At 39.1% G+C, this 15,656-nt stretch overlaps 1 protein-coding gene across 3 annotated transcripts in view; it reads right to left on the reverse strand.

The window, feature by feature from the left end:
* LOC126484347 (G-protein-signaling modulator 2) overlaps positions 1-15,656 on the reverse strand; it is a 142,543-nt gene that overhangs the window by 65,550 nt on the left and 61,337 nt on the right. For all 3 annotated transcript variants that reach the window (XR_007587841.1, XM_050107821.1, XM_050107809.1), the window contains exons 10-11: positions 12,138-12,263; positions 7,426-7,654 (exon numbers count right to left, since the gene is read on the reverse strand). Coding sequence is in view for 2 of the 3 variants with exons in the window: in XM_050107821.1 (XP_049963778.1) it covers positions 7,426-7,654; positions 12,138-12,263 (355 nt within the window). In the remaining variant the exon portion in view is untranslated. The remainder of the gene's footprint in view (positions 1-7,425; positions 7,655-12,137; positions 12,264-15,656) is intronic.

Below are 15,656 nucleotides of genomic sequence, written 5' to 3' on the forward strand. Positions count from 1 at the left end.
GTGGCTGCATGCCTGAAACTTAATGGAGGAGTCATTATGCCACAAAGACACATTTGCATAGCCTATATTTGAGGTGGGACATGGGTAAAAGCCTGGTATTTACCTAGTTCAATGGGCAAAACTACCTAAAAACCACATCCAGCCTAGCAGGCTCACCGGCCCTTGGTAATGTGAAACTCGGATTCTATCTGGGGCTTCTTACCTCCCAAATCCCAAAAGTGGTGCATTAATGTACTCAGCTATCTGAGTAGGTAAGGATGAGACAAGAGTATATAAAACAAGCAATCAGTCTGCAGCAGAGTCTGCAAAATAAGGGGGAAAAGGAACTTAGTATCTGTGGGAAGTGGCCGGAATAACAACAGGGTGTATACGTGGACAAGGAAAAGAAATTCCCGGATTTCCCGGTTAAAAATACACTTTCTCCCAGGTGACTGTATATTTTCCCTTATCAATCCTTTGAACGGTTATGGTTTTATACACGGACGTGCAATTTCCCGGCACTTTAGAAAACGAAACTGAGGGAAAAAGACACGCTTTGGAAATATCTTTGATGTGTAGCAACATGTACACTGCATATTTTCGTATTACGAAAGCAGCATACATTGGAATTCCACCAAACACCGCATGTTACTTTCCGACTCATCGAAATCGAGATTTTGATGCGCTTTTGTAAGCAGCTTGTAGCTCATGTCATGTGATCTCGCCAGCCGATGACAGCGGATATTCAGAGCATAGGATACGTGATGTAGTCAGCCAACAACAACATCACTGTTATGTAGCACGAACACACAAACAGGGAAAGCTAATACTTTAAATTAATATATATAGTGTTGCTACAAGAAAAGGAAAGGTTTCACATACAATATTGGTCTCTAGCTGCAAGAGAAGCTAAGCTTTCGCATATACTGTTGATCTTTTTTGCATGTGTTACACTTCAAGATACCTCACACAAATGTGGCAGTAAAATTTTTAATAATGACATAAATGTCTGATCTTCAGGGTTCGAAATTCTTCTAAATGGCTCGTCATCAAAGAGTTGATTTTTAAATGAGAGTCAAACGCTCAGTGATTTAATGAACTCATGGTACTTTCTTGCACATAGTTCAACTTATGTAAAAGGGTATTTACTTTGAAAGTAACGATTTTCAAACCACTACTCGGAATATTTTCCCGCGACCTGTTAGAAATAGGTTCGTTTCAGCAGTTGCCAGAGAGCCCAGATAACAGACGACACCGCGCTTGGGTACCTATCATGACGTAGGAAGCTCGTATGTACATATGTGTAAAACATTGAAAGATCATACATTATGTCACAAAAGAAACAAGACATCAGAGGATACTGAAAGAGCATCGGAATTTTGTAAACCATATTACAATGTGCGCATTTATAGTGCATATTTAAATGGCACATTTGTATGTCCAGATTCCCAATGAAGTAGACCTCCACCTGATATTAAGCTTTTCAGTGTGGTTTTCGGGATGTAAATTTTCTTGGAGCACCAGTAATGCATTATATCATGTTTGGTTCTTTATTATGGCATAGTGCCATATGTCATAGAAAATGAAAACATGCACTTGAAATGCAGCGAACAGTTGAAACTAGCCAGTACTGTGGAATTAAACATTTCGTTTCAAATAAATTGACTGCCTCTGCGGAAAAGGTTAAGAAAAGTCAAATTTCTTTAGCAAACAGACAAAAATAACTTCATTGTTCTGCAAAGCGATTAATGCTTGACTGTCAGAAAGGTGGAAATAAAATAAAAGCTGAAACTAATGACATATTTCAGCCTTCCGTAATTATGTGAATGTGTTTTAATTCACTTGCTAGCTTCTGGCCACAGATATCCATTTTGTTTTCATTTGACGTGAGAGTAAACGAAGAGGAAACAGTAGAATCACTAAATGTAAACATGGGTCACGTGGAGACTGCCCACTAGAACTCATCAGACTGCTCTGCACATCAGCCCCGGATCTACATCATTTGTGAACCGGGTCAATACAGAAAAAAAAAAAACGAATTTTCAAAATATTTTCATCTTGTAGCGGACATCTTTCTGAAAAGTTTGAAACATAAAACATATGTATTCAAGGAAATGTAAGACCTATTATTTGGTCTTAAGCATGCCAAAGTGCAGTGCCAAACTTTATTCAGCAGAGTGGAAATTGCAATGTCCTGTGGTGCCTCTCCTTCTCCCAGTCGGACGGTTTGACAGCCTGCCTCTCTTTAAAAAAAATCTCGCAATTAATAACAGATGGGATTATCTGTAATCGAGAGAACAAGAACTCTTCAGAAAATCTGAACTCTTTATTTCCTATTAGTTAATAACTTGCTGTTTTGTGTGACATAAAATTAAATATACAATATATAAAACCAATACTGACAAGAGGTAAGCAAGAAATTACACATTTCTTCAAACCTTAGCATTTTTTTCTCTCTAATGTTGCTACAGCTTTACATTGCGTGCTTTCCTTTCTGCGAAAGAATCTATTACCTCATCAAAGTTCGTCAAATGTTTTGCTACATGAAAAATCGAAATGTCCTTATCTAATACTGAAAAAGCTGTTAATACAAGTAATACTCAAGACTGGTGTGGTTTCTCGTTCTGATTACATCTATTTTGTCACTGTCTGCTAGATAAAACAAAATTGGTCTTTCTAATATGGCAGCAATTTTATAACACATCAAATAAATGAGACTGTTTTGGCACAAATGGCCATTTTTGTGACACGACAGAATATAATCCAATAAATACCAATATCAAATGCCTATTAGGCCTACCACAAGCAAAAAGCTTTATGTTAGGATATAGTTTCACATTTCATTCATACGCAACAGCTTCTCAAGCATGAGATCGAAAAGTAGTATTACGAAATTTTTATATAAATTTGGAATAGTCTTATTCTTCCATAATTTGTGTGATGTCCCCGTTTCTTCTCCTTCCTCGTCCTAACAATCGCCAATTCTGTAGCTATTGCTGCCACTGTCAAAATGTGTTCGCCGATTAACTTCACTAACCCTGCCAGAATCACAGGTTTAGTTATCCCGCGATTATTTTCCGGTTAGGCGTTATTGCGTGTTCGAACAACACTTTTCCGCGTTACTTCCGGAATAGAACTTACGCGGCTGCTAGCCAGGGACTGTACTACTGGACTTACTAGTGTAGTAATCTGGCAAAAAATTTTCTGTCAAAATTTCGTTTTCTTGAATACACCGAGAAGATAATAGGTAATCTTTCTCACCTGTTATTCCTGTCAGTTCTGGTAGTCTGAATCTATGGATTTCGCTAGTAACTATAACAATTCTGATCATTCGCAAACCCAATCAACAACATAATCAGACAGCGATTGGCATTCATCCGTTCGGCTTTACTCCCTCAGCTATAGCCCCGTCCCCTTTTGTCTGCGGAAAGTTTACCTAGATGTGACGAGGATTCTCCTGACAGAGGCATCACGTACACTATGCATGCATTCAAAAGTCAACTTATGATTCATTCAGAAATAAACTTAAAATGTGTTCAACAACCAATAGGCAAGCTTTTCAAAATCATATGAGTAATCAATAGGCAAAAGTGCGCAGGATGCTAGGTGCTTTGTGAAACAAGTTTTTTTTTCCTTGAGAATATGAATTTGGTGCCCCCTTTTCCCAGTAGCATCTAGCTGCTTGCTGCGACAGCTTGCACAGCCAACAGCCACATTCCTGTTGCCAGAAGCGGGAGAATCTACTACTCAAATGTGACAACTGCGCATGCGCATGAGCCCGCGCATAACTACTAAAACAAATCGAATGTAAACAGTTGCGACTTCACACTCATTGGAGGCAATTTGTTGTTATAAAGCACTGCATAGTCTTCCTAAAGCCTTTGACATGTTTTCAATTGGCAGGCACTTGCATGAGCACTGCGTGACGTTGTATATGGCGCATTTCCTTTGCGATTTAAGTTGTTTTCATTTTATTCTCTCATTTAGGTTTTGTTGTTGAGGTATTATTCTGCAGTAGCGGGATACAGTAACATCCTTTGTTAGAGTATCAGTTCTTACCAGTCAAAATTACAAAAATTTAACTGAAAACTAAAACAATGAAAAATTTCCGGAATTCTAAAAATATCCCGGGTTTTTCCCGGTTTTCTCCCCGATGAAAAAAATCCCGAGTTTTTCCTGGATCTCCCGGTTGTCCTGGGTCGTATACACCCATTGTCCCAGGTCATATACATCCTAGCACAAGCTCGGGATGCTTCAAGGATGGGGAACGAAATCAGCTGTGCCCTTTCAAAGAAACAACCCTGGCATTTGACTGTAGCAAATCAGCGAGAGCGTGGAAAATCTAAATTGGGATGGCTGGACAAACATTTGAAACACATTGTTGTTGTTGTGGTCTTCAGTCCTGAGACTGGTTTGATGCAGCTCTCCATGCTACTCTCTATCCTGTGCAAGCTTCTTCACCTCCCAGTACTTACTGCAACCTACGTCCTTCTGAATCTGCTTAGTGTATTCATCTCTTGGTCTCCCTCTATGATTTTTACCCTCCACACTGCCCTCCAAAGCTAAATTTGTGATCCCTTGATGCCTCAGAACATGTCCTACCAACCGATCCCTTCTTCTAGTCAAGTTGTGCTACAAACTCCTCTTCTCCCCAATTCTATTCAATACCTCCTCATTAGTTATGTGATCTACCCATCTAATCTTCAGCATTCTTCTGTAGCACCACATTTCAAAAGCTTCTATTCTCATCTTGTCCAAACTATTTATCGTCCATGTTTCACTTCCATACATGGCTACACTCCATACAAATACTTTCAGAAACGACTTCCTGACACTTAAATCTATACTCGATGTTAACAAATTTCTCTTCTTGAGAAACGCTTTCCTTGCCATTGCCAGTCTACATTTTATATCCTCTCTACTTCGACCATCATCAGTTATTTTGCTCCCCAAATAGCAAAACTCCCTTACTACTTTAAGCGTCTCATTTCCTGATCTAATTCCCTCAGCATCACCCGAATTAATTCGACTACATTCCATTATCCTCGTTTTGCTTTTGTTGATGTTCAGCTTATACCCTCCTTTCAAGAAACTGTCCATTCCGTTCAACTGCTCTTCCAAGTCCTTTGCTGTCTCTGACAGAATTACAATGTCATTGGCGAACCTCAAAGTTTTTATTTTTCTCCATGGATTTTAGTACCTACTCTGAACTTTTCTTTTGTTTCCTTCACTGCTTGCTCAATATACAGATTGAATAACATCAGGGAGAGGCTACAACCCTGTCTCACTCCCTTCCCAACCACTGCTTCCCTTTCATGTCCCTCGACACTTATAACTGCCATCTGCTTTCTGTACAAATTGTAAATAGCCTTTCGCTGCCTGTATTTTACCCCTGCCACCTTAAGAATTTGAAAGAGAGTATTCCAGTCAACATCGTCAAAAGCTTTCTCTAAGTCTACAATTGCTAGAAACATAGGTTTGCCTTTCATTAATCTTTCTTCTAAGGTAAGTCGTAAGGTCAGTATTGCCTCACGTGTTCCAATATTGCCTCATGTGTTCCAATATTTCTATGGAATCTGAACTGATCTTCCCCCAGGTTGGCTTCTACCAGTTTTTCCATTCGTCTGTAAAGAATTTGCGTTAGTATTTTGCAGCTGTGGCTTATTAAACTGATTGTTTGGTAATTTTCACGTCTGTCAACACCTGCTTTCTTCGGGATTGGAATAATTCTATCCTTCTTGAAGTCTGAGGGTATTTCGCCTGTCTCATACATCTTGCTCAACAGATAGTAGAGTTTTGTCAGGACTGGCTCTCCCAAGGCCGTCAGTAGTTATAATGTAATGTTGTCTACTCCTGGGGCCTTGTTTCGACTCAGGTCTTTCAGTGCTCTGTCAAACTCTTCACACAGTATTGTGTCTCCCATTTCGTCTTCATCTACATCCTCTTCCATTTCCATAATATTGTCCTCAAGTACGTCACCCTTGTATAGACCCTCTATATACTCCTTCCACCTTTCTGCCTTCCCTTCTTTGCTTAGAAGTGGGTTTGCATCTGAGCTCTTGATATTCATATGAGTGGTTCTCTTTTCTCCAAAGGTCTCTTTAATTTTCCTGTAGGCAGTATCTATCTTACCCCTAGTGAGATAAGCCTCTACATCCTTACATTTGTCCTCTAGCCATCCCTGCTTAGCCATTTTGCACTTCCTGTCAATCTCATTTTTGAGACTTCTGTATTCCTTTTTGCCTGCTTCATTTATTGCATTTTTATATTTTCTCCTTTCATCAATTAAATTCAACATTTTTTCTGTTACCCAAGGATTTCTACTAGCCCTCGTCTTTTTACCTACTTGATCCTCTGCTGCCTTCACTACTTCATCCCTCAAAGCTACCCATTCTTCTTCTACTGTATTTCTTTCCCCCATTCCTGTCAATTGTTCCCTTATGCTCTCCCTGAAACTCTGTACAACATCTGGTTCTTTCAGTTTATCCAGGTCCCATCTCCTTAAATTCCCACCTTTTTGCAGTTTCTTCAGTTTTAATCTACAGGTCATAACCAATAGATTGTGGTCAGAGTCCACATCTGCCCCTGGAAATGTCTTACAATTTAAAACCTGGTTCCTAAATCTCTGTCTTACCATTATATAATCTATCTGATACCTTCTAATATTTCCAGGATTCTTCCACGTGTACAACCTTCTTTTATGATTCTTGAGCGAAGTGTTAGCTATGATTAAGTTAAACACAGTACTCCCAAATGTGAGTCTAGTGTGCTAATCATTGTGCCACCTCACTTAGTATAATTTGGACAGAGTTAACAAAAAGGGAAGTACTAAACAGGTTTGTGAAAGTGGACAAAAATTGCATTAGATGACAAGGAGAAAGAAAAATTGGCTAGAACATTCCCACATCAGAAGCAGCTCATTAACAGACACACTAATAAGAATGATGAAAGGAAAAAAAGAAGGCAAGAGAGAAATATACAGAATATTAAAGTGAAACTGAAAAATAGTTGTTTAATGACAAGAGGTAGTACAGAAGACAGCAAGAGAAGGCTAGCCATTTTTATTTCAACTCCTACAAAGGTGACAAAACATTAAATTGCATTTTCAGTTAAATAGAAACAATATAACATTGCAAAAGTAATTACCTGAATGACCACATGTAATGAATATAATCAAAAAACCTGCAATAAGATATGAAAGCTGAATCATACGAGTAAACAATATGAAGTTACTTTGCAAGCACACGAATGAAGTATGGTGAATTTTTGTTATAAATCAGTATATTTGATCCAAGATAGAAGACATTTTAATAATTATGTATGTATTATTTGTATGTTCTAGGTTGTCTACAAAACCACAAAAGATACTTTTCCAGCTGACCATGCTATTCTGAGCTCCTGAACTAAATAACACTTGAAAAATGTATTTCTAAAGAAAATACCAACCTGCATTTGAAACAGCATTTTCCTTGTTTGATGTAATGGCAGCATTATTGAGAGGGACTGGTCTATTTCCCGTAGCGCAACTTAATAGATTGTTAGGAGTAAGATTGTTGTTATGATTATTCTCCTTGTTGTCGGCAACACTGAGCGAACACCGCTGGTCATCCATTCTTTTTGATTGGAAACGAGAAAGTAGATCAAAAAATGATTCCTCGTCTTCCATATGTTCTGTCTGTGCAAAAGAGGAAAAAAGGAAAAAAAACTATTTCAAGTTGTATATAACCATGAAAACAACAATATTGAACCACTACCCTAAACAAGCTTTAAAAGTAGAAACTTCAAAAAAGTGATTTGTAGACAAGTACTCCAAACAGCATGAAAGATAAAGGCAAATAGCCTTTCTGTTTAAGTAAAATTCTACTTACATAGGAAAAAAATTACCCTAGTATTTCCTTCTCTCTTGCATTAATTCTGCTAATTAATCTTTAATGACATGGGGTTTAGGAATTTTGTATTGTCATCTAACTGATCTATCACATTATATTTCATTCCTCCTCTCCCTCCTTAAATTCCTTATACCAAGAATCCACACGTAATGTACATGGGGTAATTACCATGTTAGAGAATATGGAGGGATTCTGATTTGGAGGTAGTATAGCATCACTTACATGTATCTGAGGTCTGACAGTATACTATGATGATGATACCACCATATATATGCATATCCAGTACAAATGACGTAACTACTACACTAAATTACAAAATTATACACAGTTATGACGTAACTACTACACTAAATTACAAAATTATACACAGTTATGACGTAACTACTACACTAAATTACAAAATTATACACAGATAAACTATATACTTCAATAAGGAGCTGGAATGGCTAAGCTACTGACGACAAGCTTTATCCATAACAATCAAGTGCCCCCTTCCCCCTCCTTGCCCTTTTCACTGTTATTTGAAGATGTTGCAAAATTTAACCAGAGAACTGACTGATCACCAACTGGCTGGGGTGCTTGCAAACCATCCAATCGTTGACTCTGCCAGACAGTCTTCAACTGTAGGGTTGGTAATCTCTACAGCTCCATGACACCGACTATTCTCCTCAATGTATGTATTTTGCTAGTTGGTTGCTAAGAACAATGAATCTCCTGAAAAAGAGCATTTCACACTGATCAACAAATATTCTACATTGTGCATATCTTTGAAACCACTCCTGCCATCCATAACAAGACCACAGTTTGCTTATCCATTGAATTTGTACATCAGTGAGAAGCGCTCCTGAAGTTGGTCTTTTTGTTTTCACAATGGCATTTCAACAGTCAGGATTTATTTCCAGTTGTTTTTTTTCTCTTGATGCAATTACTCCTAGATCTAAAGCACAAGTAACTTTTGTGCAATTGTGCACTGACTGACCCAAATATTCTTTTAATTTTCATTTCTCTATCTGTCTTCCCGCCAATTCCTCAAATATCATAATAGGTGATAGCAGTTAAAGGGTAGATTTTGAAGTAGGAAGTGAGTTTCAAACACCCTCTTAGAATCCAGACAGACTTTTTCAAGGACACAATTGCATCCCTGTCATAAAATTGATTTAGTACCAAAGAATGCATTATATAAGAATTTGTGTCACACATTCCACATATCAATGTCCACATATCATTCTAAAACTGATCTTTCTTCTGAACACAACAGTGCACACTGTAGTGGTGATATAACCTAAATTCATATTGTGAAACCTTGGTGTCTCACAATCCTCTAGTTTTACTCTACTGGAACCAATATTCAGCTTTCTTCCTCAGTACTGTTAAGATGAAATACAGACTTGCATTTCCCCTGGGTAGTGCTCTTAGCTCACTGTATGCTGGTAGTCTCCTCAGAGTTTCACTGACCTTTTGTCAGCCTTTTCAACACCGTTTCATTATAAATTTTGGGCAGGCAGGCACCAATATGCAAGATGTAAAGCAATCAACATAGCACACTGGCCTGGGTTAACATGTTTTTTTCCTGATTTCTCACTGACTCTCCTTCCTTTGGAACATTACCAAGGCATACAGTGTTTTCTTAATGGCATTCAGTAACCTGGTGTCCCTAGTGTTATAGGAGAGCTTAAGCACATTTTTTTACACTTAACCAAGGGTCATGTTTCATTGAAATCCCCATAAACAGTGGCAGTAATTAGTTTCTTTCTTTCTCTCATCTCATTTCCTTTCTTATTTTTATTGCCATCTTTGATATGCTGGATTAGGTTCAGCATCTGGCTACCTGGCAAACTTTCAGAGCTAAATTCAGAGTACTTTGGAATAAAATTTTCAAACATCATCCTGTTTAAAGTTGCAAAGAGATGGCTCAGCAAAGACAATGGCTGAAAGGATTCTTCCTCCAATTTAATAAGGGGTTCCACCAGTGCTTTTGAGGACAGCTCAATTCAATTTCCTACTTCTGATAAGGGAACTGGCTAACCCAAGAAATAAAATTTCTCTTGCTGTTGATCCCACAGCACTACTTCAGGTGGTTCTAGGAATCAGTACAAGATGTTAGCAAGATGTGTGTTTAGAAGCATCAGTTTGAACTCTGAGATGCAATGATCAGGGCCTGCAGTTGATTTTACAGGCAATATAGTGGTATCATATGCTAAGAATAGAGAATATTTTAAAGCAGCATCTAATTTTACACTAAAATAAAGGATGAGTTCTTGGGGTCATGGGTTTAGATTTATTCATACATGAAACACAGTTGTTATATACATGTAAGTTGCTGTCACATGGGAAGGGAAAGAAATGTTTTTGAGAGAAAAAGAAAGGAAAAGAGCCATATGCACATATTCTTTCTCCATCATTTTCCTTTTACAAAATTAGACCTGGAGTGAATTTATACAAAAACAGTAAGCTGTCACTCTGAGAAGTAACATCATTCTACATTTTACATGAACTTCTTTTTATGTCTCTACAGAACATAGAGGTAGAAAAACAAGACTATTATCAATGTTAAATGTAATCGCAATTGGGAATAAGGACAACTATTAGCTGTAGAATGGAATGATGAAAATGAAAATTTGTACTGGACTGGGACTCAAACCTGGATTTCCTATTTATGTGAGCAGTCACCTTACGATCTGGCTATCCACGTATGGCTCACAAACAGACCCAAACTTACATAAGTCATCAACCATGCGTCCTTAACCTGTACTCATACATCCATATGTATATTCCCATACAGGTCAGGCATTGTACTTGAAAGTCGCTTGCCTGGTATCAACAGAGAAATGTGATACTGCAATACCTGTGTTATTCAAATTATGATAAAAGTTCCTTTGGACATGCATGCAAAGTTCATTTGGACATGCAAGCATGTCCAAAGGAACTTTGCCGCATAATCAGAATAACACAGGCACTCCAGTATTGTATTTCTCTGCTGATACTGGGCAAGCAACTTTCAAGTACAACATCTGATCTGTATGGGATTATACATAATGATGTGAGAGTACAGATCATAGACATATGGCTGACAACATATGGAAGTTTGGGTCTGTCCGCGAGGCATACACACATACTTTACATCTTAATCAGAATAACACAGGCACTGCAATATCATATTATCAATGTGGAACATAATGAGTAAAATAGTCTTGTGTAGGTCATTTCCATGTAACAATTAAATTTTATACTTTCTAAGCAAATTATTGTTGGAGTAACTAAAGATATGGAATCTACTCATCAAGCAGCAGCAGAACATACAGATAAAATAAAGTTATAATTAGGCAAGCTTTTGGAGCCAGGGGTTTCATCTTTAGGCAGAAGGCCTGATGGGGAAGGAAGAGGGGTGAAGGAAAAGGACTGGAGAGGTCTAGGAAAAGGGGTAGATTTCGGGAAAGTCACCCTGAACCATGAGTCAGGGGGACTTACCACATGGGATTTTGTCAAAAATTGATTGATTTCATTGTTATAAAGAATGTCAGTGATATTTGAAAATAATTTTTTTAAAAAAAGAAAAATGGAAGAGCATTTTCCATGCATAATAAATTCAAAAGGAATATTCTGATTATTTATGCGAGTGATCAAGAGCTGTGATATTGTTTTCAGATAATCAAACAGATAACTTGAACAAAATCTTCACATTTGTGCAATTTTGAATCAACGAGAAGCGCTGTCAGTACCTAGAAGCAAATCACTCAAAGAGTGAAGTACAAACATCTGTGGTGCATAGCATGATCAACATTGTTGGCATTTAGCATCTTTGCACCCAAGAATACTGTCTCATGTGGTGTTATCACCTAATATGCAGTACACTGGTTTGCCCCTTGATCAGGCAAAATACCACATTAGAGGCTAAACTCTGCACAGAACACATATTAGGAGGATCATCATCAGTGGATGCAATCAAATAAATTAGAAGACTGTATCAATGGAGACTCGAGTATCAGTGCCCCATCACTCTAGTTAAAGAACTGCTATTAATCTGCCTTTTCCAATCTATAACATTCTGAACAACTTTGCTCCTATAGAGGATTCCTGAACATCCACAATCTGATGGAGCAAACAAAAATGCAGTGCAATTGAGTGTTGTAAACACTAATAAATTTGGGATTTAAGTAATGTAATCAGAATTATAATTTATGTAATTTTTTAAATGAAAGAAAGGCAAATAAAAGGTACAGTACATAAATAACTGATCTGATCTCTTGTATAGCCAGGATGGATCTTTACCTTTGTTTCATCAGCTGGGGCAGTGGCAGCAGCAGTAGCAGCTGATTGCTGACATTCTTGTGCAGCTGTTTCAGATTGGTTGTTTGACAAGTCCCCATTAGGTTTCTGTTTGTTTTCAGGTGTTAACTGAAACATAATTTGTAATTGCAAGTGTACCAATATCTGACATACAGTTTGCATCCAACACCAGTTTGTACTTTCAAAAATCTACAAATTACTAATATAATTTTGAAGATAAAAAATATTAATAATACTTCAGTAGCACAAACTACTGCAATCAATCCACATCTGCTAAGGTCACATGATAATGTTATGGCAATCTGTAATGTAATCATTGCAATATTAATTTTCCCTCATACTGTGGAAACCAATTTTAGTTCGGAAGACACTTAGTTTTGACATTAAACAGAAACACTTAAGCTCACTAACATGAAACTTTCATTCTTCAGTGCTCTGAATTTTCTTGAAAGTTTAATACCGTTTTAATAAGATTCAAACCTGGACCATAATCTTTCATGGCCAGTGCTCTTTTCAAGTGTTTTAACAAGGTATGAACCATGATTGCTACTAATCTTCAATCAGCAACTTCACACATACCATTTTCCAGATGTCAACATCTAACTGTCTATGTTACATCTAAATTGAAATCCGTATGGCACAGTCCATGAAGCAGTGAAAGTCAAGCACAACGTGTTGGGCAGCATGCTAAGCAACTGAGTTGACCAGCTATGTCTTGACCACAGTTCAGCAATGGCCATTCATGTGGATGGAGAGCTTGTTAGTGGCCCTGTCCACATAGAATGTTGCACAGTAGTTGCAGCCAGGTTGGTAGACGACCACATAGCCACTTTCACACGTGGTCCTACCTTTGAAGGGATAGGAGAAACTTGTGCCAGGACTGGTGTAGGTGGTAATGGAGGATGTATGGCACAGGTCTTTCATCTAGGTCTATTGCAGGGATATGAACCTCCCCCTCAAGGGTGGCTGTATCACTACCTCTGTCCATATCAAACCTACCACCCACCAACAATTCATCTACTTTGACAGCTGACAATAATTCCACACCAAGAAATCCCTTCCATACAGTCTAGCCACTCATAATTGTCGCATCTGTGGTGATGAACAGCCCCTCTCCAAATATGTCAAGAGTCTCGCTGATACCTTCACAGACCGAAATTACCCTCCTCATCTTGTACAGAAACAGATCTTTCGCACCATGTCTCACCAATTACCTACCATCTTCCACATAACCAGTGTCTGACCACAAAGGAGCACCACCCTTGTGACTACAGCCAGGACTGGAGCAACTGAATCACACTCTCTGCCAGGGTTTTGAATCCCTCACACTGTGTCCTGGAATGGGAAATATCCTCCCCATCCCTCTCATAGTTTTATTTCACTGCCCGCCTTGCAATATCCTTGTCCATCCTAATTCTACCCCTGTCTCCAATCCCTTTCTTCATGGCTCATTACCCTGTCAGACCTGTCCCACACATCCTCCTACTACCACCTACTCCAGTATTGTCACAGGCATCTCCTGCCTCAAAGGCAGAGCCACTTGTGAAAGCAGCCATGTGGTCCATCAATTTAGGTATGAGAGTGAATCAAAAAGTAATTTACACTTCCAAGTTATGGCCATTTATTAAAGTATGCACGCAAGTGCGCGCGCGCGCACACACACACACACACACACACACACACACACACACAGGCACTACACTACAGCTATGACAATATACAATGTAAGTTCACTTTACCACAAAGTCCCCAAGGGGCATTTCTCAGAATGGGTAACCAACCAACTTTTCAGTTCCGGATGCATTTACATTACATTTGAAATTAAATCCATATGGCACAGCCCATGAAACAGTCAAAGTCAAGTCCTATGTAACCACCTGGATACAGCTGCTTATATCTCCTCATCATTTCAGAATTGTTGTCCAGCCAGATCCTTTTTCACCTTGTCGAACACATGATAACCACATGGCACTAGGCCTCAACTGTATGGAGGATGTTGCCATACTTCCCACTTCAATCACTGCAGCAGTTCTGACATTAAGCAAGCCGTGTGTGGCATTGCATTATAGTGCAACAAAATCACACTGGTGCTCAATTTTATCTGTCAGTTTTTCTTTTTAAATTGCCTTATGGAACCGGTGCAACGTCTGACAAAATGAAGCAGAGTTGATTGTCATGTCTTGCAGAGTTTATTGTCATGTCTTTCAGCATAAAATCCACATCCACCCTTAGTGTCAAAGACCACTGTCACCATCACCTTTCCTGACGAATGTTTGGACCTTGACCTTTACAATGCTGGTGGACCCTGCCATATCAAATGTTCAGCAGTTTCCTGCAGCTTTATGCGCCGATCCTCTCTAATGATCACATCCACACAGTTAACATTTGCAACAGTACTGCGCATTTCGACCTGCCTTCGTGATATTCATCACTGAGATCTGAACATCCAGTGTCAAACTGCTTACACCACTTTATAATACCTGGGCAAGAGTTTGCACACTCACCATATACTGCAATGATTTCACAATGAATGTCCATGCATTTGAGCTATTTATTCCATAGAAATCTGATCACTGCATGCACTTCCAATTTGGAGTGAACACCCAGTGGACGCACCATTGAGCCATGCCCGCTCTGAACCGGACATATAAGTAGTTACTGTCACGTGCAACACAGTGACCACGGTCTCGACGCACAGTGTGCTCTCACAATGAGCTAGTGTAACTTACTTCTTGATTCGCCCTTGTACAACCACTGTGTGCCACTCTGCTTGGGTATGACCACTAACAAGCTGTCTGTCTGATTCAATAGTCATTGCTACACTGTGGTCAAAAACAGTTGGAAGACGTAACTGCTTAACATGCTGTCCAACACAATGTGCTTGACTTCACAACTTGTGCCATTTGGCACCAGCTTTTCTGGATTTTACAGGTGGGAACTCTCCCAACAACATATCCTTTGTTCTTGTAACCACGCTGGCCTCAACCTTCACTAGTCCAACACTTCAACGTAAGATGAGCTCGAATAATTTATTTCAACCAGACATTGCAAAGAAACATTAAGGCTTGGATTATCACTTTTACCACCAGCAGACATCAGGAGAGGGTCCACTAAAGTAGGCTGTTCCAGCTCATGTGCCCACTGGCAAGCAGCCAGCACCCATGGGCACAGATGGGCAAAAGGCTGATGTTCAGGCAGTCAGGCAGCTGGGCTGGGGCTGGCCGAGCACTTGTGAGCAGGATTGGCCACATGGTTAAAAAATGTGAAATGTGCAAATAGAGTCACCTGGCAGGTAGTCTGCACTAGCTGTGTCTTTCTGCAAGCAAGCTGAGGGATGCCTGGCAGTGCCCGCATCATATGGAACAGAGTTGGAACAGCCTGCACTAAAGACTGAGTAAAAAAGAAATAAGAGAAAATTGTACCTCACCAAGATGCTAAAGAAAGCATATCTGCAAGGCCGTTATATGCTCATCAAAATGGGAGATGTGGTGGGAGTTCATA

Source organism: Schistocerca serialis, chromosome 1 (genome assembly GCF_023864345.2).
Source record: "Schistocerca serialis cubense isolate TAMUIC-IGC-003099 chromosome 1, iqSchSeri2.2, whole genome shotgun sequence".
Taxonomy (NCBI): domain Eukaryota; kingdom Metazoa; phylum Arthropoda; class Insecta; order Orthoptera; family Acrididae; genus Schistocerca; species Schistocerca serialis.